This window comes from Rhodnius prolixus, unplaced genomic scaffold (genome assembly GCF_049639745.1).
Source record: "Rhodnius prolixus isolate KJV_2025 unplaced genomic scaffold, Rpr scaffold_2, whole genome shotgun sequence".
Classification (NCBI taxonomy): domain Eukaryota; kingdom Metazoa; phylum Arthropoda; class Insecta; order Hemiptera; family Reduviidae; genus Rhodnius; species Rhodnius prolixus.
The window spans coordinates 19077767-19105419 of NW_027411592.1; the positions used below are offsets into that span (position 1 = coordinate 19077767).

Here is a 27653-nt window from a genome sequence, read left to right on the forward strand (position 1 = left end):
CTAAAATTAAAAACAAAATGAAAAATATATTCTACCATGAGGGAGGGTGGCAAATTTTAATCTTCACTTACAATCGGACAAGACTTTCAGAGCGAACGGCGCCTCTTCGAGAATAGGACTAATAAAAGAGAGAGGTTGCGGATTAAATGTTTCCATTCACAAGAAACTGAATAATTTGGCTGCATAAAACTCCTTCGTATCAAAGACTTCATCAAAATCAACTGTAAAATATTTCCTAAAAATGATGATAGTGGTCCTTGAAAAGCACATCAAAATCACTGTCAGAATGTACTGTAATGCATAAAAATAATGCTGCTGCTTTTGGGCCGTAGTTCCCTTGCGTGAAAACGAAACGAATCACCGTTAGAAAACAAATGATTCGCCCTAAAACGACCTTGTCTTTTTAAATTATTCTCTGATACTTTTTGCAGCTGTCATGTTTTATGTGAGTTCATAACATCATTTTTATTTCACCACACCACATTTATTATTACTTTTATACAAAATAGAAAAAGATAAAGAAATTTATAAAAAAAGAAAGATTGGTGGACAAGAATTGAACAGATGGACTAAACATTCGATAGACTCCACTAGTGGATCGCGTACTTGGCGTGTACGACATGGTAGGACAGTGAATTCATGACCGTGGTGAGTCACTGGCCAAGTGTCGGGGTTCCCCTTTTTTTATCAAATCACTTTCGATTTTACCGAACTGACAAGTTGATAATAGTTCACACATTTCGCATTTTTTTTTTTATTTTATATTTAGTAATAATGATAACGACTTTCTATTACCGCAATGAACTTAATAAAATTTTCTTGAAATTTTGCAAATAAGTCGCTAAAAACTTTAAAACTAATTCAATAAAGTTGCTGTTCCCCTCTACCGATTCTCTGTAAATTTTTAATTTTATTTACATTTAGAATTCTTTTTAGTGTTTATTAAACACGCAACGAGAAAAATGAATCAAATAAAAGTTTATAACTTCATGTTTTAATCAGATTTGAACTTTCTGCTATATTCAATTTTTAAAATTTGTAATTTATACTAAATATTATAATGTTACATAAACACCTCCATCGTCTGACTGCTGGTTGTCTCTAGTCTTCTCCATTCCGTCAATCTATCTCTCTTCGACAGCTATTCCGGTCTGTTCGCAAGGTAAATGTTTGGGGGTGCTCTTTCGTCAGGCGTTTAAACCCGTGTTAAGTAGTTTTTCTTAAAGAAAGCAAACAGAGCAGGTTACTGGAAAATCTAATTTAATTTTTGACTAATTTCGCAAAAGGTCCACAAGTTTGCTGGAATAGCTTGTTTTCTCAAACGTTGGGGCTTTACTCAATTTTTTTTTATATGTATCTAGCTTTTACCGGCCATATTGACAAGAGATCTCCTTCCTTAATTTCTTTTGATTTGAGTATTATATTTTTATACATAATTGTTCCATTTCTCTTATTTTGCTTGCCAAACATTGATGGTTACTTTTATGGTTACAACAAATATTGAATGTGGCAGCCATTTGGAATATTTAACATTAACTTCTGTCTTTTTTCCTGTACTCGGCCGCGGATAGAGAGTTCTAAACTTGAAAAGTTTTTATACATATTGGTTAAATTGGTTAAAATAATTGAGGAGAAATTGTTTTTTCGAGAATGACCTGAGATAGTGGTTGATGTTTCGTTGATGTCTTTCAATAGGGCTTCTTAGCATAAAGACCTGAATACGTCATAACTGCACAAACAGTAAACTTACTGGAATGAACTCTAATATTATGGCTTTGTTATAAATTTTCAATTAAAATGTTAAATTATTCTTGCAAAAATATACCCAAAAAGAGACGGAATTTATTGTTGTTGAACTGTTATATCCAGTGCTCTAAATTTCAACATTTTTAGCAATTTAAATATTTCGTAATTTTATTAATTAGAAGTTGACTATCTGATTTCTTTTCTTCCATTCATAAAATCAACTTATAGTAAGCCATTTGATTAATGAAATGGGTAGGTTGCATCTGGTGTGGCTGAAAAGGCATGCTGGGATAGTTGATATCGAGAAAGTCGACGTGCTAGCAAAAAGAGCGATTTTGTTAGGGGTACATACTCCAGTGCTCAATTTAGCGGATTTCGAAGGTGCTTTAAGAAAGCGTTGTTATGACGCATGACAAAATCTCTACTAATCTGGAAAAAGAAATTAAGGGTAAATATTACGCTGATTTACAGCCTAGGATCCCCAACAAGCCATGGTTTTTAGAAGTACTGGAGGGAGAAAGGCAATTTTACACAACAATAATGCGACTGAGGTTCAACTATAATCTCACAAAACGGCATCTGCATAAAATTAAGTTATTAGATAGTCCTAAATGTGACTGCAATAGCGGGGAGAATGGGGACATTGATCACCTCCTCTTCAGATGCAGCAGATATAACAGAAATAGAGACAAGTTCCTAAAGGAATTGGCAACACATGTACGATTTCCCTGTAGCGCTAAAAGTATTTTAGCTATAATGAATCCTGATGCGCTACGAATTATTTACAAATTCATTAGAGGGAATAAAATAAAAATATAGGATGCAGCGAGACTTCATAGTTTCGATTTTAGTTCTTAATTACTCACACAAATACCATCATAACTACACTACTAATTACACCACTCTAAGCTCACATCAAATAAGGAAGTCACATTCAGAAACCATTGTGTTGTTCTAGGCAGGAATGTCAGTACGCAGCGCTCAAGATATCCTTAACTCATGGAAGCCACGAAGGAGAATGTAGATGAGTGGCAGTCATGATGAAGAAAGAAGTGAAAGAGGCTGCGCTATTCCTCAGATTGAATATTGGAAAAGATAGGGCTGGTTCCTCCAATATATTGATAAATTAAGGCATTAGGAGCCAACAGTAACTAATGAATACCAATATGTTGGTTTTTTCCAGCCCTCATATAAAGTAATTGGTTAATGTGCAAACAAGACCACTATAACAATAAATAAATAAAAATCAACTTTAAAGAAGAGAGGTAGTTGATCCATGATCAAAAAAGCGAAGTTTAGGCCAAGTTGCTGGAGAAACTGCAATATAAATCCTTTTTTTAAATAAAATACACAAAGAAAGAAAGAAAAAAAAAACACATTGGAGCTTGGATGTAACTCCAGAAAAGTAATAGAAAATCATTTTATAATTACGAAAACGTGTGAATGTTCTATCGATCTCCTTTGGATGCTATATCGGGAAAACAATTTAGACATTTAAGTTTTTCTCATTATGAGCCTGGTATAAGTAAATAAACATTAGGCACCTGAAATTAAATTCCAAGGATATCAGAAACCGTTCGTAACTCAGCGTAACGCTCAAAACTGGCCAGCAGAAGTAAATAGGCCAATTTTTTGCTCACTAATTTTGGTTACGCTAACTGCCTAACTTTACCTTCTACTCTTTACATTAACAATATTTAAAGCACCAATCAAAAGAACAAAGAAGCCAAAAGAACTCTCACAATTCACATTGGATTTGACTTAGAAATTTCTTCCAATCACCGATCAAACGCTTAGATCAATTCTTAATGTTTAGAGGTTGGTAAATCTCTTTATTTAGATTATCTTTAGATTTTTTTTAAATAAATTGAATGAAGCAAAATAATTTCAACCCAACCCGAATTAGTAATCACTGTAGCAGTAATAAAATTCTTACTATTTCAAAGGTAAGCGATACTTTATTTGTTAAATATATGTTATATGCAAATTAGCTTGAAACATTTTGGTTATCGCAACTGTAAATGTAAATCAAGTGACGTGACTAATTCGGCAAAGAGGGGGCTAAATAGTCGAAGAGCTTCTAAATGCCCTTTTCTTCAGAGGACTGACCTTAGAACAGGGCATTATCCCTAGCCTCCTGCGTGCAATATATAAATTGTATACAAATACCCTTTTCGCCAACCTTATGATTTTCAGGATGGGCAGCTTATTTTCTGGACTGATATAAATCTTTTGGGAAAATACTATTTCAATGGCCTTGAGCTTTTTCTTTTTTTATATTCCGGACAAATACTACTTTATCAAGCTTAAAACAATATTCGTAATTTCATCATCCAGAATTTAACCTTGGAATAAATAGATTGAAAGCACTTTTTTCATTCTGTAATAATATGAAGTTTCTTTAACAATTCTGGTAATTAACTTTTTTTCAATAAAGAAGTAATAACAAACCTTCAGGACTTTTCTCAAATTTCCTACCAACAAATTATTTTACTTAATATGAAATATTTAGTGTCGTGACCAGAACGTATTCATACTTCTTAGAAGTCTAACATTCATTTTGCAACGGCAAAGCAAGTATGCACATGAATATTTATATGTCTCCAAGAAAAGTAATTTTTTTTTTTCAGAAGTTGTACAGTACTAAAGATACAGTAGACATAATGTATAATTTTTTATTTTATTTTAGTGCGACATGATTTTTTATACAATTGACAAAGTTGAAATGTTAACACTGAATCGTTAATTTTTTAAGAAAACTCAGAATGGCAGCTTGGAATTTGCAGAAATAGACTGCGAAATGCATTTATTGTAGTTTACTATTATAATAATTATATTGTAATTTAAATTATTTTGTTACATTATTGTTTAGGAGTGTAAACCATTTGTTAGAATTGCATTAGGACTAAAGAGAGAACCAAAAATGATTTATTAAAACAATATTTTAGATTATTGATAGATAATTTATTACATTGAAATATCAAATGGAAAAAAAATATTAGGGTTTCTAAATGCAGCTGTGAAAAGAGTGCAGGTAAAATAATTGCCTTAAATTCTTTCAAGCAAAAGACTGGATTTGAGCAAATTCTGGTGATATTTATAGTTTCAAATTGGACAGATCCACCATCGATTACATTTCTTGGTCAGAGAAATGTTAGAGAAAAAGAAATGAATTTATAAACGATTTGCTCCATTTTTTCCAGCATTTTAAACAGGTTTTCGACAGCTTTAATAAAGCTGATGAAGTATATGTGTTGAAATTAGAAAGTTAGTTCCATTACTAAGGTTAACCCTTTCTGATCCTTAGTGCTGGGGGTTTGTATTTGCAGTCAAAGACGGTCGAAGGCCAGCATATTCGTTTTCCCTTACTCTCTTTAATCTAGCCCTTGAATTTGCAGTAAGAACTAACCCCCAGCACTACATACAATAGATTTACTGTTAAACTGTTGCAACAGTTTAACAGATTAATGTGTTAATTGATAACAACACAATCAAGAGCGCGCTAAGGGCTGATGAAAAACTGTTTATATGAAAACATCGAGACACCATGGAAGAAAAGGAAAAAATGGAAGATATGAATATCAGGTGTTTAAGTCCGCAGATTATTACAAGTATTTAGCAACTGTAGTTACTCAAAGAAATGAAACTCTAAACAGTAAGAGTTTCTGCAAGGAACTGTCGGTGATTTCGCTCTTCAGAGGCCGTTTAAGATCAGAGCTTTGACCAGCGGAGTCAAGTTCCTTAAAAATGAAACAATCCTTAGTCTCATTGTAACTTATGGATGAAAAAATTGTAACGAATAAAAGTAATACAATTATTTGGACGTAATAAATGTACCACGGTTAAAAATTGTATGATTAGATCAATTGATCGGAAGAACCTAGAATTTAGAAATAAGTGAGAGTAATGTCTATTATTCAGAACCATTAGTCTGACTACCAAGTTAACTCGGAGGCGGCATAAAGAAAATAAACATTCAAGGCCAAAACCAGAAATCAAACGGAAATACGTCTTAGTTTGCAGACCTTTATATAAGTAAATTACCAGGTAAAAATAAAGCAGTTAGTGTTAACGTTATATTTTCCAAATTTACTGTCTTAAAATAATCAATACAGACCAGAAGAAGCAAAAATGAGCCTCAATTCCTCGATATTTGGGTATGCTAAATAAACGTGAGAAATTTTGGAAAAAAAGAAATAAATAAAGTCAAAAAAATATCATATTCCAAAATTTAGATGTGTTCAATGACCTAGTGCAGACCAGGAAACCGCAGATACTAAGCTTATTGTTCAACTATTTCCGGCTACAGTATGTAACTGATTATTGACTTGTAGTTTATTTGCTGGGATTTTTAATTATTCTATGTATAAACATGAACACATTGATGATTATGTTTGAATATGTAAAATTCAAAAGTTAACTATGGAACAAATTTTGATTTTCTTTGTGAAACAAATTTTACATTCTGTTTTAAACAGTTTAAACATTCCGAGCATGTTCTGCACCTGTGCTTTCTACAATTTCTGGTTTTTATTTAGAGGGTAATTCCTACCTTTGTACCTTAAAAAAAATGGAGCAGTGAAAAGAGTGCAGGTAAAATAATTGCCTAAAATTCTTTTAAAGGCTTTATTTGGAGCCTAGAGAAGCTGAATATGCCTAAAACTCTCCGCACTAATAAAGTTGTAAAAGCAGTTTTAATCAACACATAAACTCAAGTTAAAATATTAAAAAATTTTAAAAATGATCTCTTGTAAAACATCTACAGAAAAAATTCTAATTTCCTAATCGGCTGATAAATTCCTAGCAAACTTAATTAATATAAGTTTAAAGATTTATCGCAAAAGTCAAAATTAATCAATTAATAGAGGCAAAGTCATCCACTTGATATAAAGCAGGCAATGTTAGTTTCTTCTGGATTAGGTTTCAGACTAAATTAGAAGTTCTTTTGGATGGGAGGACCACAATGTTCCAAGAAAAAGTAATCAACGAAAGATAAATGCCTCTTTTCTGTCAATCTCGACGACAAAGACATTTACATACACAAACGAATAGACAAAGTACTTTAAATATTTGTAACAATACTTTAATGAGAAAATTTGGGAATGCAATTAGCAATTAAACAAGTCTAAACAAATTTTGTGGGTATTAATAATGAAAAGTATCTACATATTTTATATTTTAGATTCTAGTCTTTGTTTTGAGGAATAAATAATAGAAATAAAAATGAAGAACTTATGAAGGAAAAGTTTATTTCATTTAAAATCAGTGATTGCTTAATAATGAAGAACGCCGGTCTGCTGGAATGTTCTAAATTCGTATCGGCGACTGTAATCATACAACAATATTCCCTAGAAATAAACTAAATGTGAAACATGATCCAGAAGAAGTAAATTTACGGGCATGAAACTTTCACAGTTGTTTATTTGCATTAACTTAAGTAGTAAACATTGTAATTTTAGAAAAAATTATGCCAATTAAAGATGAGTTTTTTGGTACAAAGGTCATATTGCTGAAGCTTTTTTTAAAGATTTTATTCAATAATCAGTATTTTACTAATCTTCAATTTAGATCATTTAACTAATCATTTTTCAAGAAATTTCGGAAAACAATTAGATTTAACGATTTTGAGTCGCGAAGAATTGCCGGTTTAGATAAAGCAGTTATCTCCTTCAGAGAAAACGCGCATCGTTCGGTCAAAAACCAAACTTCTTGGCTTCCATTATGGAAATAAATTTTTCCTAAAATAATATTCCAAATGCAATTTTTTTAAAAAGTGAAAAACCGGGATTGACGATTTTTGATAGCTAACTTTCTGTCGGGCCCAAAGGGAATGTCAAAAATGTTTAAACATAATGGCATTATTTTTGTTTTTGAGGAAGTGCTCCATTTACAAACACAGTCGCACACAGCCAGTTTTACAAAGAACACTTTTAGGGACTCAGAGAAGCTTAAAATTATTTTTTATCAGGGATAACTATTTGAAAACTCTAACAATTTATAGAACTTCATAGAATGTTTCTCGGGAATTTATGTTACAATATTAAAAAGACGTCTTTCAATGTATTAATATTCACTGTTAACTCTGACAAAACCTTCACTTAACATATTACTGATTCCAACACAGAACAATAGCACTTAATGACTGTGTATTGTAAAGTATCTCGAAAAAGTACACAAATAGTATTTGATGCTAGGTTCATGTTCATTGATCATTCCAGAACTTTAAAATCAATTTTACAGACAAAATAAGTTAGTTATTGAAAACGATTTATGAAAAATAAACATTCCGTGAGCTTCACCAGCCCCCTCTCATACTGCTGTGAGCAAATGTTACCTGTGTATAACGAGGAAAATCTAGCAGTAAACATTTATTTTTAGACATCAGCAAAAAAAGAAGTTAACGTTGTAATAAATAAGAAAGTAAAGTTATTAAAGAATCTTAATTTATTCAGGTATATTTTATTTTAATAGTACTAATTTATAATTATAATAGATTTATTTATTTGCTTCTAGGGATATTCCTCCATACAAATTGAAATGCCCAGAATACCAGACAGATATGTATGGCTGGTCTAGCTGAAGGAGCGCCTTACTCAATACCTTCTCTCTTGACATTTTCTGACAGCCAAGTCGGGCCCAGAGGAGCGTTTGAAACGTAATACTTAGTCGCTTTCTCATTCGGGCGAAAAATAATAATGATAATAATTCTGTCTTGACTTTGAGATGGGCTAAAACATCATAAATACAAGGCAAGTGGAATAATTTACCTTCCCCAAACATGGTACAAAGTATTTGGCGATATCAAATTTTTGAATTGAGCTTTTATTTGTAACAAACTGTTTTGTCTTCTTAGTGGAAAAAAAGGAAGATTAAGGTTTTTTAAATTGAAATTGTTGAAATATTTGTTAAAATTCTATACTCAATTACCTCTACAAATTAAAATTAGTAGCTACAGATTGTTCAGAACCTCCATAAAAAGCAATTTATTTTCTAATTTGGAGTGTTTTGGAATATAACTTAACGCTGCAATTTTCCTTACTACCTTAAATCAATTCAATTTCCTGCAAAAAAATATCAAATAAATAAAGAAAATGCTCAGTTTCAAATATCAAAAGAGATCTGAAACAATAGAATTTTCAAGTGCCTAGAAAACATCCTTCATAAAGACAAGCGATCCTAATTATTTTATTTTAAAGAAATTGCCGACGTATGTCTACAGATTGTCACACTCAGCATACTTTTAACTTAAAATCTAATTTATTCTTTATTCCGAATGTATTCAATATAATTAATTGATAATAAATGAAAAATCAATGCAATGTAGCATTACCATTTGTTAACTAATCTTTCCTGTTTTTAAAAATTAAATTTGTGAGAGAAGTACTTAAAAAACATAAAATTTAAATATTGCAAGTGAGAAACCACCTGTCCAATTTTATATCTGCGGCATATCTATTGTCCCGCGACTGTTGAAGTTAAGAAATATGATATTTTAGTTTACTATCAATTTTCCTTAGGTAAATTGTAAATGGGAAGGAAGATACATTGAACATATATTTCTAGTGAACATTTTAATATCAAATATTTGAAGCGCGCCCTAAGTGTATTGCTTTGTCAATCTGTAAGATTAGGATCCCAGAAATGGTTAGTCTATTCTCCATAAGCCGGCTTCAAATTTACAAATTCGCTAACTCAGTTTTGCCAAAATTGAGAATGCTATTAAGAACTCCTCAACAGTTGATTCATTTTATTTTTTTTTTTATCTAGATTGACTGAACTACAATAGATCCATGGGGTCGCGGTGGCGTAGGCCTTTAAGACCGCCTGCAAGAATCTATCTAGAATGAGATAGTTTTTTCTTCTAATGTTCACAAATTGGTGAGTGAACCATTTTCGTTAAAAAAAAAAAGTAAAAAATATTTTAATGAATTTAAAAAAAAACTACCTTAGATTTTTAAGACGAAGAAGGTATAGCTGACCACCAGTCCTTTACTAAGGGATGGTTGCGCTTTGTAGGTCCGGCGGTGCGATACTGTGGTATAGAAATGACCAGTGGACTTCCAATAGCAACACTGCTGCTCTCTACTTACACTTTCAGTCACTAATAAACCAGTAAACTTCAAACACAATGTTAAAGGTTGTGTTCGCGATGTTGATCAGCAAATGGAACTCACAGATTCTATGTGTCACCACTCGTTGGCTTTCTAATTGTTTCTTTTATCCCTACCTCCTGCTGCGATGTTTGTTATGGTGCAATCATCGCCATGTCACTGTCACTTGATTAACTCCTTAACCAGAACAACTGTTCCCTCTTTCCACGTTTATTAACAAAATTTCTTTTTATAACATCCATTGAATCGCTTATAGATTGGAAGACAAAATGTTAATTAGCAACCTTATTGAAATAAGTTTATGTCGCCTGTAGTTGTTGTTACCTGAAATAGCAAACTCAGACAAAATGTAATTATGCAATTGTGTTGTTTTTTTAAACATATAGATTATACAGGAAAATATTTAAAGTATGCAAAAACATAAAATGCATTACCTCCGGTTAAAACTGGAAACGTTTTTTCAATTACGTCACAGTATAGTATGAATAAAAATGTGGTTCACTCACACGACCTTAATTAAAACTGTCCGGTAGGACAGTTGTATAAGGGTTGATCGTCAAAAACTGCACGAAAAAGCGTAACGTTGAAAAACACCCAACTTTGTCAATTTTTTCCTCTTTTTCTGTAAAAGATAAAATTCCCAAATTTGGATTTTTGTACCTTTTGGCGTTTAATCAACCCTTATACTTAAAATTTTAAACTGTAAGTTTTTGTTAAGGTATCTTCAAGTTCTAGCCAAAATTTTCTTCAAACGCCGAATGTAGTAGTAGAGTAAAGCAAAGTAATAGTGAATCCAATTTTTCCAGGCGGGCTTTATGTCCAGTTATCAAACTAGATGTCGTGGACGGAGGCGATTAATAAACATGGTTTTCTACAAAATTCTCATATTAAAGATTAAATAAAATCCAAGGCCTAGACCGGGAAACGAACCTAGTACCACAATACACTTTAACTTTTCGGACCTCGCCACTACACTCCGTCGCGCCTCAGACTCCAAATGTTTTGGTCATATTATCATTTTAAAAGGAATCCACACTCCTCTTTTCACAGAAATACCCTAAATGGAATTTCTAGGAGCATTTTTCGCAGTAAAAAGTGTAGATTTGTGATCACTCTAAAAAGTAGTAATAAAATCATAGCAGCCGTTTGCTAAAAATTCATGAAATAAGGAATATTTTATTCTATTCAGTAACATGGCATTCCCGGCCAAACGATTTCCATTTAATTTAAAAATTCATTCTCAAATATGATAGTTATTAATATTATGCTGAATAGCAACCAATCAATATTAATTAGACTTTAGAAAAAAGCCTAAACCTAAATGCCTAATTCTCACTCAAAGAAGTGCTAGAAATTTCCAGAAAAAATGTGTGTAGAGTTTGCCCACTGAATTTAAAGAAAATCGTAGGAGTCGTTTTCGAGAAAATTCCAAAAAACCGGAAATCCTCTTCTGATTTCACCTAAAACTAAACATGTAATGGCATCCTCTGTTGACCACACTTGGATATGAAATTTGAACATAGTTCTCACAGGCCAATTTACTCTTTCTCATGTGCATAAGAGTGATAAAAATATGGAATAACTGATATTGTCAGAAATTACAATGATCCATTAAAATTTTATTTTTCTTTTTTTGATAAAGTTACACATGCCTCCCTCAATTTTCTCACCGAAATCATTTTTATTATCATTTATCCGCATTCTTCTGTCACCCAATCATTACAAGAACATCCACTACCTAATTTTTTTTTTGTGCTCATTTCTCTATTTGGTGACTCTAGATGCAAGGGAGGGATGTTTTTTTATCTTCTTTTTTGCTTTCTTTTTCAGTTATTGAGAAGCAGAGTTCAGCCTCACCAAGATGCCAACATCCGATGGTCTACTTAAGGGAACGTACCAATTGGCTTGTCTTCACTAAAATTAACACTAAGAAGTAGTTAATGAACACTTAAGGAAGCCAAGCCGACTTTAGAGGTTTTTTTAGATCGCATTGGAATGGCTCTTTTAGCATTGCCACAAATATTACAATCTGTATCGTTTTAAAAATAAGTTTTCTATCACACCTGTATTTTGCTAAAAGTTGTAAATTCATTGGAAACTATACGAGAAAAGTTGTCTGAACTTTATAAAAGTTTTATAATACTATAAAATCAAAGATTTTTATTTGTCTTGTCTTACTAAAAATATTTCAATGTTGCAAATATCGCCCAGAAAAAAGTTTTAGAAAAAAATGAAATTAGTGAAAAAACTGGTGAAATTACTAAAATGATTTTAATTTTGACTAATAATAATTAATTAGGTATGAAACTTTATGAAATAAGTAAATAACATGCAACCTATTACAGATTAAAATTCCAAGTTAGTTTTAAAGTGATAAGGTTGTTGGATTGTGTAATTGTAATAAAAAGAAAACAAAATTAAAAGGCTCTTACATAAATAATAAAAATTCAGATTCGTCATCGCATTGACAAATAGGCAAAAATAAGGCAAAGCAATAACATTATATTATCTCAATAAAAAAAAAAGCATGTCTTTATTGTACATAATTTTTCAGAAATCACATTTAATACATATGAAAGTAGACATTGTGGACGGTATAAATATAAAGAGAAACAGTGCCCAATGGAAGAATGGAACTTTAAGATTTGTGGTGAATGAAACTTTCTTGCAAGAGATCGCTTTAGACCTGAGCGCGTAGGAATCTCAAGTTCTCTGGATTTTCGTGGTGGAAGTAAAAAATAATTCCAGTCTTCATTCAGGTTTCAGTCCTGTTCTTCAAGACACCTCGGCGGCAAATTATTTAGAACTACGTCAGATCTATTGCATCAGGTAATCACCTGATGTTATAGAAGTCAATAAATAGAAATATATTTGAAAAGAATGGGTCTTTTTTGAAACTGACTTCAAAATTAAATCCATTGATAAGGCAGTTAAAAAATTAGCCTGAATTTAATGTAACAATGAGAAGAGAGTACTCGTTGTTGACTTTCACGTTCGAAGCGTGAAATGATTTTTCGTCGCAGAAATGAAAGAAATAATGGAAATCTATGATAATGTCAACAGTATTTTTGTATTATCAGCTAAAATATAAGCGCTTTCTTTTTGAAAAACATTTTCTAGTCTTAGATTTCATTTAAAAAAAAAAAAAATCTGTAGTAAGTTTTCTAAGGAATTGACTCGGTACTTAATACACTGGATTCCCACGTGGAGATCACGAATCTGGGTTCGAATCCAGCTGTCTGCTTTCTTTTCCTTGGAGCTTCTTACAACGTTTCGTTCTTTATGGGTAGTGTTGTTTGTATCAAGAAAACACTGTTTGGAAGCGGGCAGTGCACTGAAAAAGGCTTCGGGTGTTTTGCGTCTTAAATAAAAATAAAATGCACATTTGTACAAAACAAATCATTTATAAATTACTTGTTCTAGGAATAAACATAGCAGGCTACGATGAGAAGTGTACAAAAGGTTCCGATTTTCGAAGCTTCCTGCACTTACACAGGTCTCTGCTCCAGTTGTGATTACTAACTGAATTTCTTAACGGATTTTTTTTCAGCCTTTCAGATACCCCTGGAAATCTTCGAATAACGAGATTTTAACATACTCCATTTTTAGCTGAAAATTTCGGACCAGCATATCATAGTATTGTCACTGCACCAACCATTAATAGTAATATTTTTATTTATTTATTTTACTTTTTTTACATGAGTGATACAAATTTAAGGATTACCGTCAGATGGAAAAGAAAAATTAGTTCTTATTGAATTATTATAAATTTTCATGTTAACTACATCTCTGTATGTTAAGTTAGAAATCTATGATGATAGGATTGGATTAACCTTTCTTTATATTTTACTGATAGACACGCGATCCATCAGTTACATACATCATTCATGTAGAAAAGGAAACATGTAATTCCTGTCCAAGTTCACTAAACTATCACAAAAGGGCATTCATTTATTTACTACAATTATACTGTTCATTCTAATTTATAAATTATAGCCATTACTTTTTTTTATTAATAATACGGCTTGCAAGAAAATACAAATGTAGCAAACTCAGACATTTGTACAAATATTCGTCAGAAAATGTTTCTATTTTTTTCAAGAATTAAATTTGTAGGACTTGATAGCCACCTGTATTTCAGAGAAAAATTCCAATATAAATTAACTTCTTTGAAGCCCACAGTTAATGGTAGAGAGAAAGAAATTCCTGGAGGAAAACATTATTTAGCTACTTTTGAACCCGTGCTATCTATCACCAGTTTAACCGTTCTATGTTAAAAAACTTCTCATCCTGATTTAAATCAATTTTAAACGCAATAATATTATAATTAAGTAATAGTTCCGTTCCGAAAGTGTCCGTGTCATGTTTTAGTCATCTAAACATTCTCAGTAAAAAAAAAGAAAAATTTGTGTAATAAGTTACTATTTGCGACTAAAATGAAACGCAACAAAAATAAATAAAAATAGATGATATAGAAATAGGATACTAAAAATATGAAACCCGGGTAAAATGATAATCATAAATTGAAATAAATAATTGCGAATAGAAAAAACTCATCCAGGTTGGCAAGTATGCTAATAACTTCCAATTTTGACTCTTCATTAGATTATATATGAGTACTACTGGTTATATAATAGATTAAAGTTCTTTAAAAACGACGCTTAGTTAACTTTAAAATCCCTGCGGTATAAAGGCGATATAAGGTACAAGAATACTGAAACATTAAGCTTAAAGAGAAAAAGGCACAGGAATTCTGCCTACAAACTAGCTTTGCCAGTTAATGCAGAAAAAAAAACATAGATTTACTACAATAATAAATTTCATTGCTATTAAACAAAATTAATGTTACTCTGTTAGATAAGGAAAACGCAAAAAAGACATCGACGCTACCTATGAGAAGTGCAAGGTACTTGCTGCAACTCAGCTGAGTTGAAAACTGACGTCATGCTAGGATATTGAAATTATTATTGAAGATCGCCATTTTACTTCACGTTAGTAGTATTGTTTCGTGTTTTCAGAAGTCCGTAAGTATGATACAGTATTTAAAGTAAGGAGTTTGTTGTAAAAATAAGAGTACTTCCTGATTTTCACACACTGGCCGTTTATTTTTCTATTTTACATTTCTTAATTAATAACAATGTGCAATTCATTACTACGTTTCAAAGGTTTTGTTCCTGAAAGTGCAGTTAATTCTTCCTAATCTTCTTTTTACTTTTTTGACGCAGACGTTCTGTAATAGGGTTCATCCGAAACAGTGAATCTTATTTGATTACCTGAATTTTCAAACAGCAATACAATACAGTAAGGTGATAACAATTTTTATTAAATCTTATTAGTGTTGCAGGGTTCAGTCGAGTAGCTTTGTTCAGGATATTTTTCTAGATCATATTTCGATAGTTAAATTACATATGAATTAACTTCAGTATTTTTATTTTTTGAAATGGATTTAAGGCTGTGAATACTATCTTGAAATAACTTAACATTCCGTGTACATTAGGGCTTACTTAAGAAATGTCAAATGGTCAAACTCAAAATTGTGTATTACCTCAAACAAAAACAAAAATGTACATGTAGAATAAAATAGCTTATTTAAATAATTATCTATAAACATTTGCTAAAGAAATCTCAAGTGTGAGTCATCACTTTATTACAGATGAAGATGACAATATTTGCTAGCCTTTAAATCTAAACGTACATCAGATGTAGAATAATTTATTAATGTTTATGTATCTGATTCTGTTAATACCCTGATTAAAAAAACAATTCGCTGTTTATTAGTTGGCGTTTACCGATTTTAAATTAAAAAACATTAAGTTCTTATTGGGAAAGGCCCACTACGTACAAATTTATTATCCTTACGTGTCCTTCACTAATCAACAAAGAAGTATAGACAGAGGTGGTTTGTTAGAAAATGATGCGAGTTGAAATTTCAAAACTTGGTTTTGAAAACCAAAATTTCTGGGTTATCTACTAATAAGAAAATAACTGAGTTATTAGTATTTAATTTAACTCGAAGTTTTCTCTCAAGTTGATTTCTATGAAATTGAGCTTTTTAGTTGTTTTTTTTTAATACTAACTTTTTTTTTTGACATTTCTTGCAAGTGTAGAATTCTAAAAGTTCTAGAGTATATATATATATATATATATATATGTGTGTGTGTGTGTGTGTGTGTGTGTGTGTGAAGGAACTAGTAACCGTGAGTGTTGAGAAACCTTAGTAATGAGAAAAAACCTTTGTTAGCATTCCAATACATTTATGAATAATTATTTAATTACTAGTTGAGTCTCGTATAAATCTATAATTTCTCGCAGTGTAAAAAGTAATTTCGAGTTGAATGTATATTATTTAAACTTAACTTGATTAAACAAATCTTAGTAGAAGTAATTTTAATAAATAATTTAGATGGATTAGCTATTTACAATCTTCAGTTTAAAGAGGGAGAGAAACTAGCAATTTTATAAAGTTCTTGCCTTAGCATATGAGTTGAAACTAAATTAATCTGAGCATAATTGTTATTTAATCCAATTCACTCTCGTTATAACTTTTTTACTGCAGTAGACTCAAAAAGAATCTTGAGATATGTTAATGTAAACATTAAATATTTTGAGGATAGGGGTTTTAGCTTTTAACAAAATCTTAATTTTGTACTTAAAGAACAGTTATTGGATTGATTTTCTAAGCTACAAAGATAAGTCGCTCAGCTTGCTAGAGAAAACCTGACGTGATCGCGCTGACTAAAATGAAATAAAATTATTTTATGTTAATTTTAAACAGTGGCCAGTTATCTATTTTTTTATTGTCCAGACAACTTTATAATTAAAAGTTAAAGAATCGTTTAAACACAAGTGAGGTAAATAAACTACCAACCATAAAGGTCACAGAATCCATTGGACGTTTCATTCAGGATCATCTTCGAGTACATTGTTTTAGAGCATTTATCTGTTTATTTCCGAGTCCAGTTTTTTGACTAGAATTGATAGCAAGGAATACTTCTTCCAACTCTGTTTCTAGTATTTTATTTTATATTTAAAATTAATTTTTTAAGTTACTTTTTTTTAAAGTAGAGTAGTATTCTTTGTGGGGTTTAATACTCACCTTCGGTTACTGATATTGTTGGGATTGGAAGTATTCAAAAACCTATTTATAGACATTTACTGAGAGATCAGTGGTTAAACCATTGTCTTAATTAACTGTTCTTAAAAAATGGATTTCTCTCTATTTTGTGATGGAACTGTAGTAATATTTAAATATGAACTTCAGTCTTGATCCAATGTGTTTTTTTATCTATTATCGTAATAGTTGAAGGAACTTTAAAGTTCCGTTGCTTATGAATATCGAATTTAAATATATTTCTTTTTTCATTGTTATGTACTTCTCTAAAATATTTGTTGTACTTCTCTCTTATAGTATTAACATTAATTATGTGTTTGGATTCCTAAAGTCATTTATGTTTTTTAAGTAGTTTATCTGATTTGCTACTTCTATAAAGGATATTTTTGTGCTAGATTAGTATCTTCTCCTTAAAATTGTTAGTTACGTTGTTTATATAGTACTAAATATTTTTCAACAATTTGTCTTAGGTTAAATTAAACTTGGTTAACGACCTACAAGGAGCTGTCCAATAAACATGTCAGGAAGAAAGAAAGTCTTGTTGAAAGTAATCATTCTTGGAGATTCTGGTGTTGGGAAAACATCCCTGATGAATCAATATGTGAACAAAAAATTCTCCAATCAGTACAAAGCTACAATTGGTGCTGATTTTTTAACCAAAGAAGTGCTTGTTGATGATAGAATCGTAACAATGCAGGTAATTCTCAAAATTTTATGTACTTTAAATGATTAAATCAGTGAATTAAATAAACATATTATGTAATTCTATTAACTATAGAATCTAACATCATACTTACTCTTAAGTTATACTTCTGCTCTATCATGTAATTAAAACAATCCTTTATTGATTTGGCAAGAAAGATGTTGATTAGATTTTACGAGATAGTTCTGTTTCCTCCGCTTTTAAAGTTATGTTTAATAACTTAAAGACAGAGTCGTATTAGACCAAAAAGTGGTATTAGGATTTGATTGTACCTTAAATTAGGAAGCCTTATGTTTGAGCCCAGGTAATGGTTGTTGCCCTTTTATTATTCTATTTAGTGGTGCAGCTTACGCCAGGGAATCCCATTAAACAGAGTTAAGTAGGAGCACTTTTGAAATAGAGGGATAGCAGCAGATTCAATTAAAAATTTAAATTTTAATAAAATTCTCTTTTATTTTTTCTTTAAAAAAGTATATCTTCATAAAAATACTGATTTTTTCCCCTGTTAATTTTCAGATTTGGGACACTGCAGGTCAAGAACGTTTCCAATCTTTGGGAGTTGCTTTCTATCGTGGTGCAGATTGTTGTGTCTTAGTGTTCGATGTTTCAGCGCCTAACACTTTTAAATCTTTAGATAGCTGGCGCGATGAGTTCCTGATACAGGCATCACCACGGGATCCTGAAAATTTTCCATTTGTGGTTCTAGGGAACAAGGTGGATCTGGATAACAGAGCGGTATGTATAAAAGTAAAATATTATTGTTTTCAACAAACTTGTTTATTGGTTACGTCGGAATGGTACTAACTACAAAAACAGACGCCACGATTATCGCGTTAGTTAAGGATGGAAGAAGCAAGCGTTATGCAGCCAGATCGTTAGGAATGCCAGAAACTACCGTAAGGAAAGCCGTTCAGTAGGCCAGTTGATAAGAACGAAGAGTTCAGGCATACAGAGCGACAGTTCCCGCTGTGGCAAATTTACGGTCATAAGAATTCTTCGAAACCATTTTAGAGAGCTGTTGAGAACATTGAGCAAGCGGCTGAGAAATATGAATGTCAATGTGGAGGCGGCTTGCTGAAGTTAATCTTCAATCTCCAGCCAAAGGACCACATCGGGGAGCTCCTCAAAGTTTAGTTTGGAACTTGGATGGAGAATTACTTCTTACGGGTAACTTTTTTCTGGCGAGTCCGGATTCCGGTTCTGTTCAGGTTCCTGCATTATTCAAATCACCGGGTTAGAGTGTGAAGATAGTTAAGGTAAGATTGTGATTAGCAATCTTCGAAAGGGTACTTGCAATGATTTTGGGAGGGATAACATAATAGGCGAAAACTGACCTCTATGTGTTCGAGAAAGAGAGGGGGAAAGAGCCTAAAAGCATTGAGTGTGACATCCTTGAAGGTTATGTCTTGCTATTCTCACAGTTCCATAGAACATCTAACGAACGAGATGAGGAGGTGCCATCAGCAACTATGAGCCGAGCAAGTGGAAGTGTGGGACGACATCAAACAGTAAAGGGTTTCTAATTTAATCAGCAGAATGCAGGCATGATTGGCAAGAGGTATTTCATGCATTACAAAAATTTAAAAAAAAAATCTTAAGAATCTTTTTTATTTTTCTAAAAAAGCCGAAAAGCAGGAAAATATCTTCCTTTTTTCTAAATATGTTTCTGCCTTAAAATAATCAAAGTATAATAGAAACATTTTTGATGAGGTTTGTGCTTTTTTTCATAAATCTATTTTTCTACAGTACTCTAGGCAAATATTATTTTACAATCTGTTTCCTTCTTTTCCTTTATGGCGTATAGACTTTTCATGAAATAAAAAATTATCTGCGCTAGTGGGGGAAAAAACAAAATATCAAGTGGTCTAGTTTTTTCATGTTTATTTAATATTGAACATGAAAGAATTAAAATGATCTAAGAAATACCTATTTTTTCTGCTTCCAATAGATATGTACGAGATTTAGTTAAAGAATTATCTTTGCATTTGTTAAGGTATCCAGCAAACGAGCACAACAGTGGTGTCAATCGAAGAACAATATACCGTACTATGAAACATCTGCCAAGGAAGCTATAAACGTTGAACAGGCTTTTCAGACAATAGCTAAGAATGCATTGGCCCAAGAATCGGACGTAAGCCTATATAATGATTTCCCTGACCAGATAAAACTGACAGGGGAACAGAAGCCTTCAACTGGTCAGGACCAGTGTGCCTGTTAGGTAAGTATCTTAAATTTAGTAATTTTTAGTTCATGAGATTTTGCTTTTTTACTTTTCAACTAACGTATGCACTTCAGATCCATGTAAACATTATTTTTGGAATTTAATGCCCAATTGACCCAACCAAAACCATATGTTTTGGTGGAAATTATAAAAAGTTAATTTAATAAAAATTAATGATATGGAAAGGAAATATATTTTAACATGAAGATGATGGTAAAAAAAAAAATTCCCTCATTATTCTAATATTTTTATTTTGAAATTTAAATGGTAACTTTTAATGCAATTTTAAGTAGTAACAGATAAATTAAAATGCAAAAAATAAAATTATAAACTCTGGTATTAAATTAATTTATTCTGAGAGTTTCATTTGGTTCTTGGCACCTTTATATTATTTCAAGAAGAGAGAAAGTGTGCATTAAGATAAGTTTTCATGGCAATGAAATCTAGTTTGCTTTATTTTTATTTTTAAAAACTGTAGAAGTGCCCTTATACTATGTTATTATTATTCTTTTTCTTCACGTATAGATGAGGTTAAAATTCAGTATACGTCTGGATCTCGTCAGAACTATTAGGAAGTCTAAATGCAATTGTAAAAAGATTAGTTTCTATTTTAAACAGATCATGGGTCGTAATAATTCTTCAGGCGGAATCACACATCGTTCCTACGGCGCACACTTTGGTTACGGATTCGTTTTTCGGGAGCTCCGAATTTTATTTGTGCTGTTAATATTCAAACAACACGTTCTTTGACGATCAACCCTTATACAACTGCTTTACTGGAATTATTTTTAGAGTTTCAATAAGAAATTTTTTCAGCCTTTGCGCCAAAGTCCACGACAAGTGATTAGTAGGTGGAGAGTAGACGACTTGAAACATGAAATATAACTTTAGAAAATTGTCTTGAAGCTTGCCTTTGTTTCCGCTTAACAATCAGGAAGGCAGAAATGGAAAATTTTAGCTCAGTAGTCTGTCGATCTAATTATCCTCCGTTTGATTATTTTATTAAGTTTACTTAAGCATAGTAGAATTTTTTCGTTTACCCTAAAGGATATTTTGTCATATGGGTGGTGTAATTTATGTATTCGTAAATCGTTCTTTAACTAATAATTTGAATTTTCTCAGTTTCAGCTGATACGTTTAATCGTTGTTGAGCTGGGTAAAGGCACTTTTCTCTCAGCGTTTCTAAGGCAGCATACTCCGATAGTGCGAAAAACATCTGCAGCAAACATCTCAGAAGGGGAAAATAAATTTCTGTATCTTTGGGCCCGTATTAAAAATAGGCATTTCCCTTCTAAAATATGTCACCACGAGCTCTCTTTCTAACGCCATTCCCTCTCCCTTGGCATTCGGAGAGCAGAATATAAAATGTGAGTGCCGATATCATTTCAGCACATAAGTAATTGCTTTCATTTACACACAAATATGTATCTATATATACTATATTATATATTCCAAAAGATATATAATACCTATTCACACTTTAACTCATTATTGCCAGGGATTAAAAATATCAAATAAAATAATTGCTTAAATATATGAATGATCAATGACACAACATATGCATTAATTTGAACTCGTGTGGCTCATCATCAACTCACAAAATAATAATTTATGTTTTGCTAATCTGTCAGGTGGGAAATTACTTCCGTTTTATTTTATTCACACTAAGCAAAATACAAAAAAAGTTGCCTTGCTTCTCTCTTTAAGGTTTTATATTGTTTTCTTTAAAACATGTATATACTTTTATCCTTCTTTGGGGCTTTTTCGTTTTAATGCATTGTGTATATACCAAATTAAATCAAATTATATATATATATATATATATATATATATATATATATATATATATATTTAGTGTAAAATTATTCATTAAAAGCCAGGTAATATTACATTTTGTTTCTCCACATGATAAATTGCAAAACAGAAATTTTAATATTATACTTTTATATATTCATCAATTATGTTGTTTTAATATCTTATTGCTTTTTTATTTATAATTATCAAATGTCCTGTTGTGTTGGAACTCAGTTGACAAAGCATGTATGTATAGTTTGTTATTTGTAAAAACAGAATTATAAACCTTGTTGCAATTTAGTGGAATGAATATTTAGTTATTTATCATTTATTCTTTTATTTTTTATGTAATATTAAAAAAAAAAATCCAGCATAATTTTTTAATTATTTTATTCACTACTAAAAATATTTAAAAAATACGAGTTAATGCAAAACATTTGTGTTGCCTTAGTGAGAACATGCAGTCCCATCCTAATCCTTAGAGCCCGCTTTAGTGGGCTCGCTCAAATGTGATACGTTTAATAAAAAAATTATCTCCTTGTTTTCCTTTTATGAGAGGAAAATACATTTCTAAAGTACATAAATTATAAATAGTATATATAAATATGAAGAAATATTTAATTATAATTTTATCTATTATTTGTATAGGGAGATTTGTTATTCAAGATTAATGTTACAAATTAATATATAAAAAAATACAAAAATATCTGAAATTTCATCACAAACCTTTCACCTAAATCATCAAGAAATAGATGAAAATTGTGAATAAATTAAAAATAATGTTTTTTAAATGATTTTTCAAGATCAGATTTTTTTTTCTTTTGTAATGCAGACAGAATGCTTTGTGTATAGCAGACATCCAATAAAATTTCAGTTACAAGTATTAGAATTGTAACTAAAAGGCCTTTTATTTGAAATCCCAAATTATCGATTGATTATTTCTACGAAAATTTTTGTGAGATTATTGGTCTTAATCAACCTTAAGTCTGTTGATAATTTAAACAACTTTTTAGATATTATTTACAAACATAAGGAAATGAATGTAACAAGTAATGAAATCAAGCACATTTAAGAGCGAAATTAACAAAATTAAAAATTACGACATAGTATTTGTAATATAATGCACATTTAGGTTCTTATGTTAAATTATAAACACACATGGGGCCATAAGTGAGAGGTAGAGCGATGTCTGGTCCCATGTACAAGAAGGGTGGAGAATAAGCTAAAACTCCAGCTTATTAATTTTCGAAGGAGCCGGGCGCGAAGTGTGTGTTCTTGCACTACCATGTTGCCTGCGTAGGAACATTTTCTGTGTTGGTATGGCTTTGGATAGCAGAACCTGCCCAATTGTGCTGAATAGGTTTCAGATGTGTTAGCTGCGCTCATCGGGATTCAATGTGAAATGTACCACCTCTTTAAAGAGCCACCACTAAATATTTTTGTAACACTCTTGTGATACAAATTGCAAAAATATGAATAATTGAATCGTTATATTTTTTTCTAATATTTAAGAATTTAAATTTAACTTCGAATAAAAGGCGTCCGGTTGCACTTATTCACAATTCACTCGTTCTCGCATTGTTTTTTTTCGCTTTAAATTGCGGGAATAAGTAGCCAGTAGCTAGAAGTGACAAGGCGTAAGTAGACTGGATTACCCCATGTGGAGACCCTCAAGGTCTCTCAACTGAAGAAGGAAAACAATTGAAGGGAATGAAATGAAGATAATTTGCCACTTAATAATTTGTAACTTTGGGCTGGAGTGCTTAAAGATTTTTTTTCACTGAAATCGATGAGTTTTTCGCATAATTTGCTATGTCTAACACCTTATTTTTAGGAAATTCGATCTCGGTTAATCTGGAAAGAAAATCAACGTAGTCTTCAGTTTCCATTGCATCTTATAATTTTTTAGACTCATGTTTTTTGTTAATTGTTGTTAGTTGCTGGGCGACCTATTTTGCAAAACTTTTAGCGCACGTAATTTCGATATCTTTAGAATACAGGAATGGATAAATCGATTTAAAAAGTTTTATCTAATAGAAATGTTAAAAGAGCCAAAGAGGTTACTGAAAGGTTTGTAATTTGAAACTTTTCATTTTATACGCATTATTTGCAAATATCTTTTTGTATTAGTTTTAATTGTTAAATATGACGAAAATGAGAGAATTGAAGGCTATTTTATCAGGTTAAAAGTTGCTAAAAGTTTCAAGTAGTTGATCTGCATTTAAAAGATCTGAAACTGTCTAGTAATTTGTAGTTTTAAAATCAGTTTGCTATGGTGGTTTCTTTGGGTTTTGAAGGTAGTGCAAATAAGTTAGGAATTGGAGTAGTAAGAGATGGAGAAGTGCTTTCAAATTGCAGAAGAACATATATCACCCCTCCTGGAGAAGGTGAGTTTTATTCATCTTCTTAAGGTATGTAGTACAATAATCGAATTCAGAGAAGGCGTTTGCTGAGTGGCTAGCTAATTCTATATTCCAACGCGGAAATCACTGGTTCCAACTGTTGGGATGCCGATAGTGCACTGAGCTTCAATAACTTCAGATGTTAACGCGCCTAAAAAAATAATGAAATAAACGATTTCTTAAGAACTACAAAGCAGATTGGTAAAAAAAGGTCAAGTAAGCAACATGTTTTCAAGAGCGTGTTTTAGAGAAATGGGTCGCTTTCTTGCTTACATTTTTTTTTCTTTTTAAGCTTTATTTTTATCATTGTGCGGGCTTATCCTTTACAAATTGCATTTCCTGTCATTTTTATTTCGTGATTTCGTGTATCTTTTACCAATCATTGTGTGCATAGTTTAATTTTTTCTATTAAATAACCATTCTTTTAGGTTTTCTACCCAAAGAGACTGCGCAGCACCATCGAGATAATATTCTTATTTTACTAAAAGAAGCATTTCAGAAAGCTGGCGTAACGCCTTTTGATATCGATGTAGTATGTTACACCAAAGGACCTGGAATGGGTGCTCCATTAGTTTCAGTTGCAGTTGTTGCTCGAACATTGGCCCAATTGTGGAATAAACCAATTGTTGGAGTTAATCATTGTATTGGTCGTATCCTTTACAAAAAAATAATAGTTTGGCCATATTGCGAGGGTTTAGCTGGCTATATAAATGCAGGAATCATACATTTTTCTATCTTGACTCTTCAGAAGTAACCCGAACTATGTTCTCAAAAGTGTCAATAGAATTCTCCAGGAAAAGTGTTTCAAACAAACCTTGCAGAACTATGTATGTATTCAAAATCATTGGAGCCATATTCATCAAAATCTCTAAAAGAAAATTCATTCTGTTTTTATTTTATGCTGTATAAAATAATACATTAAAAAATACTAGTAAAAGCCGAGCTCCCAGAAAGATAGTTTGTGCTTGATCTTTTCTGTGGTTTGTCATACGATTGAGAAAAATGTATATTAATATTAACCATGTATAAATCAGTTCGGCATCTTCCAAAAGTTATTCATCTTTTACTTTGTAAAAAAAGAAGAAGACAGTTTTCGTTTTGTTTAACCGAACCTAATTCTTACATAACTACTTGTGCAGATAAGACCTAATATAGATTCATGAAGTTATCTAGCTTCCTTATATTCCAAACAGGTTTATAGGAGAGTTCACAGTTATATTCAATAATCTGATGCGCTCCTCTGTAATGGTAAGACCCGTAATATCATGGCATTTTTCCTTAATTTCTTAACAGATATTGAAATGGGTCGCCAAATTACAAACAGCGATAATCCTACTGTACTTTATGTAAGCGGTGGCAATACTCAAATTATTGCTTACGCATGCAAAAAGTATCGCATATTTGGAGAAACGATTGATATAGCAGTAGGAAATTGCTTGGATCGCTTTGCTAGAGTACTTAATCTATCCAATGATCCTAGTCCAGGATACAATATAGAGCAGATGGCCAAGAGGTGATTTTTGTTAAATAATGCATAAAGCTGATTTCTTCCAGTTTTACATAGGATCGCATTCCTGAAACCTAATTAAACTGATCTCGAGAAAGCTTCCTCCTGATTGTATACCGACCTTTATTTTTGCAAGGGATTAGCTCTGTGGTACCGCGCATTTCTCGCATGATGAATTTCCAGGTAAGCTGTCCTTAGATTGCGTCCTCTGGCTTACTTTGTTGTCAAATGTTTCTGTAAAGAAAGAACTCTGCCCAGAGACCGAAATACAGTAAGAAGTCTCAGAGACCAATGATTTCAGATATTGATGCACATTAATTTTTTTTTTTTAAAGTTATGCGATACGTATATTTATCTATTTTCCTTACGGTGAATTAACATTTGATATTAGTTCCTCTTAGCAAGTAAAATTTTTTTCTTTCTAAAAAACATGGGAGTCATTTGTGTATTCTTAACAAAATTCCAAATAGTAAAATTTTATTTCGTAATTTTAATGGAGACGTAACAAATTTTATTTATCATTTCAACTGTAATGTCATTAACTTGATGTAATTTTATTTATTTAGAGGCAAGAAATATTTACAGTTGCCTTACGTTGTGAAAGGCATGGATGTATCTTTCTCAGGAATATTATCTTTTATAGAAGAAGTTGGTATCAACCTTCTAAAAGCAAAAGAGTATACGGCAGAAGACCTATGTTTTTCACTACAAGAAACAGTATTTGCCATGTTAGTAGAAACTACAGGTATTTCTTCTTTCTCTAATTAATTTAAATGGTCAAAAAACAAAACATTTAAATTGTGCTCAGCAAACTAAACATTCTCTGAGAATAATTGAATAGAACTTGAGTTCTTTTGTTAAAACATGCAAAATAGAAAAATAAATTATTGATTAAAATTCATTAGTTTTAATTACCACTCTGAATGCAGCATTCTTTATTGCTGCATTTTATGAATCCTGTGTTCAAAGTGGTTCTCCATTGCTGAGTTCTTTTTCTCTATTAATATTAAGCGCATCTTCATCAGAAAAATGTAATTATTTTTAAGTACAACTGTACTGTAAATTAATTATCTAAGGTTAGAGATTATTATCTGGTTATTCAGATTATTTTGCTATTACTACGGTAGAAATAGATTATGAGCATTTATTGTTGTGAGTTTTTTTAAAGCTTCACTTTAGAGGCAGCAAATAGAAATGAAGGTAGAAAATTACAATGGCATTTAATTACCAACTATTTTCAGAAAGAGCTATGGCCCATTGTAACTCACAAGAAGTTCTGCTGGTAGGTGGTGTTGCATGTAATTTAAGGTTACAAGAGATGATGGCTGATATGTGTTCAGAACGTGGTGCTAAAATTTATGCCACTGATGAAAGGTACTGCATAGATAATGGGGCAATGATAGCCCATGCTGGCGCGTTATTGTTTAAACATACAGGGCCTACAAAATGGGATGAAACATACTGTACCCAGCGGTAAGTTTGATAGCAATTCAATTAGATTTAAAGACATTTTAAACATTAATTTGATAAAAAAACCTATTAGTTTCAGGACAGACGATGTTGAAGTAACTTGGAGGTAATTTCTGTATATTTGAGCAAATATATTTAATTTCATTAGTTATCTCGTTTTTTTATGAGTTTAAACATTGAAACTTTTATAAAGCTTGCTTCTAATCTTAGCTCCATAATCTTTGGCTACGAAGATGTAAAGTGCACAAGAATTGCTAAATGAACATTAGTTTGCAATGAACCAAAATCATTTGTAAGAAATGATTCGTACATTGATTAAGATAAAAGTGATCATTTTTATTCTTTAATCCTCAACCTTGGTTTAAATTTTAAATAAACAGTTCTCTATGTAGTCTAAATATTATTTTTGAACAGTGTCCCTTGTGAGTGTAATAATAATAATTAGATCAGCATATAGAAAATCATGTGAATTAAAAGTTTCTCCTAACTCTTAATTAAGGATCGAGATTTCGTCACATCAGATTACTGCTAAGTAATCCTGTGGCATCAGTTGTTGTAAAAGATTTGTTAGTTGGGGTAAACAGTTAT

At 31.4% G+C, this 27653-nt stretch overlaps 3 protein-coding genes across 8 annotated transcripts in view; 2 read left to right on the forward strand and 1 right to left on the reverse strand.

Annotated features, from left to right (window-relative positions):
* The window catches only part of LOC141449201 (uncharacterized), a 41628-nt gene extending 31506 nt beyond the window's left edge, over nucleotides 1–10122 (reverse strand). Inside the window, exon 1 of the mRNA XM_074118379.1 lies at nucleotides 9692–10122. The gene's annotated coding sequence lies outside the window, so the exon portion shown is untranslated. The remainder of the gene's footprint in view (nucleotides 1–9691) is intronic.
* A 4623-nt stretch (nucleotides 10123–14745) lies between these two features.
* Nucleotides 14746–22587, forward strand: Rab7 (RAS oncogene family member Rab7). 5 transcript variants are annotated; one of them, XM_074118391.1, is made up of 6 exons: nucleotides 14812–14881; nucleotides 15023–15158; nucleotides 17439–17665; nucleotides 18188–18406; nucleotides 19665–19889; nucleotides 21015–22587. In XM_074118391.1, the coding sequence occupies exons 3-5, from the start codon at nucleotides 17486–17488 to the stop codon at nucleotides 19887–19889; spliced, it is 624 nt and encodes a 207-aa protein (XP_073974492.1). In that variant the 5' UTR covers nucleotides 14812–14881; nucleotides 15023–15158; nucleotides 17439–17485; the 3' UTR covers nucleotides 21015–22587. The 5 variants fall into 5 exon arrangements, with proteins under 5 accessions (XP_073974488.1, XP_073974492.1, XP_073974491.1 ...); XM_074118390.1 differs by having other exon boundaries at nucleotides 15083–15163; XM_074118387.1 differs by lacking the exon at nucleotides 15023–15158 and having other exon boundaries at nucleotides 14746–14881.
* A 1018-nt stretch (nucleotides 22588–23605) lies between these two features.
* On the forward strand, nucleotides 23606–27216 carry Tcs3 (Probable tRNA N6-adenosine threonylcarbamoyltransferase Tcs3). Of its 2 annotated transcripts, none has more exons than XM_074118384.1 (6): nucleotides 23606–23756; nucleotides 24517–24738; nucleotides 25382–25601; nucleotides 26162–26340; nucleotides 26837–27068; nucleotides 27139–27216. In XM_074118384.1, the coding sequence occupies exons 1-6, from the start codon at nucleotides 23726–23728 to the stop codon at nucleotides 27173–27175; spliced, it is 921 nt and encodes a 306-aa protein (XP_073974485.1). In that variant the 5' UTR covers nucleotides 23606–23725; the 3' UTR covers nucleotides 27176–27216. The 2 variants fall into 2 exon arrangements, with proteins under 2 accessions (XP_073974485.1, XP_073974484.1); XM_074118383.1 differs by having other exon boundaries at nucleotides 23743–24073.
* The last annotated feature ends 437 nt before the right edge of the window (nucleotides 27217–27653 follow it).

Excerpts from the sequence above, each read along its gene's own strand:
- Tcs3 (XM_074118383.1), top strand. The coding sequence starts at position 23,959 with ATGGTGGTTTCTTTGGGTTTTGAAGGTAGTGCAAATAAGTTAGGAATT. Across the intron at positions 26,341-26,836 it reads CATGTTAGTAGAAACTACAG|AAAGAGCTATGGCCCATTGT; the intron begins GTATTTCTTCTT and ends AACTATTTTCAG. Across the intron at positions 27,069-27,138 it reads GAAACATACTGTACCCAGCG|TTTCAGGACAGACGATGTTG; the intron begins GTAAGTTTGATA and ends AAAACCTATTAG.
- Rab7 (XM_074118387.1), top strand. The coding sequence starts at position 17,486 with ATGTCAGGAAGAAAGAAAGTCTTGTTGAAAGTAATCATTCTTGGAGAT. Across the intron at positions 17,666-18,187 it reads ATAGAATCGTAACAATGCAG|ATTTGGGACACTGCAGGTCA; the intron begins GTAATTCTCAAA and ends GTTAATTTTCAG. Across the intron at positions 18,407-19,664 it reads TGGATCTGGATAACAGAGCG|GTATCCAGCAAACGAGCACA; the intron begins GTATGTATAAAA and ends GCATTTGTTAAG.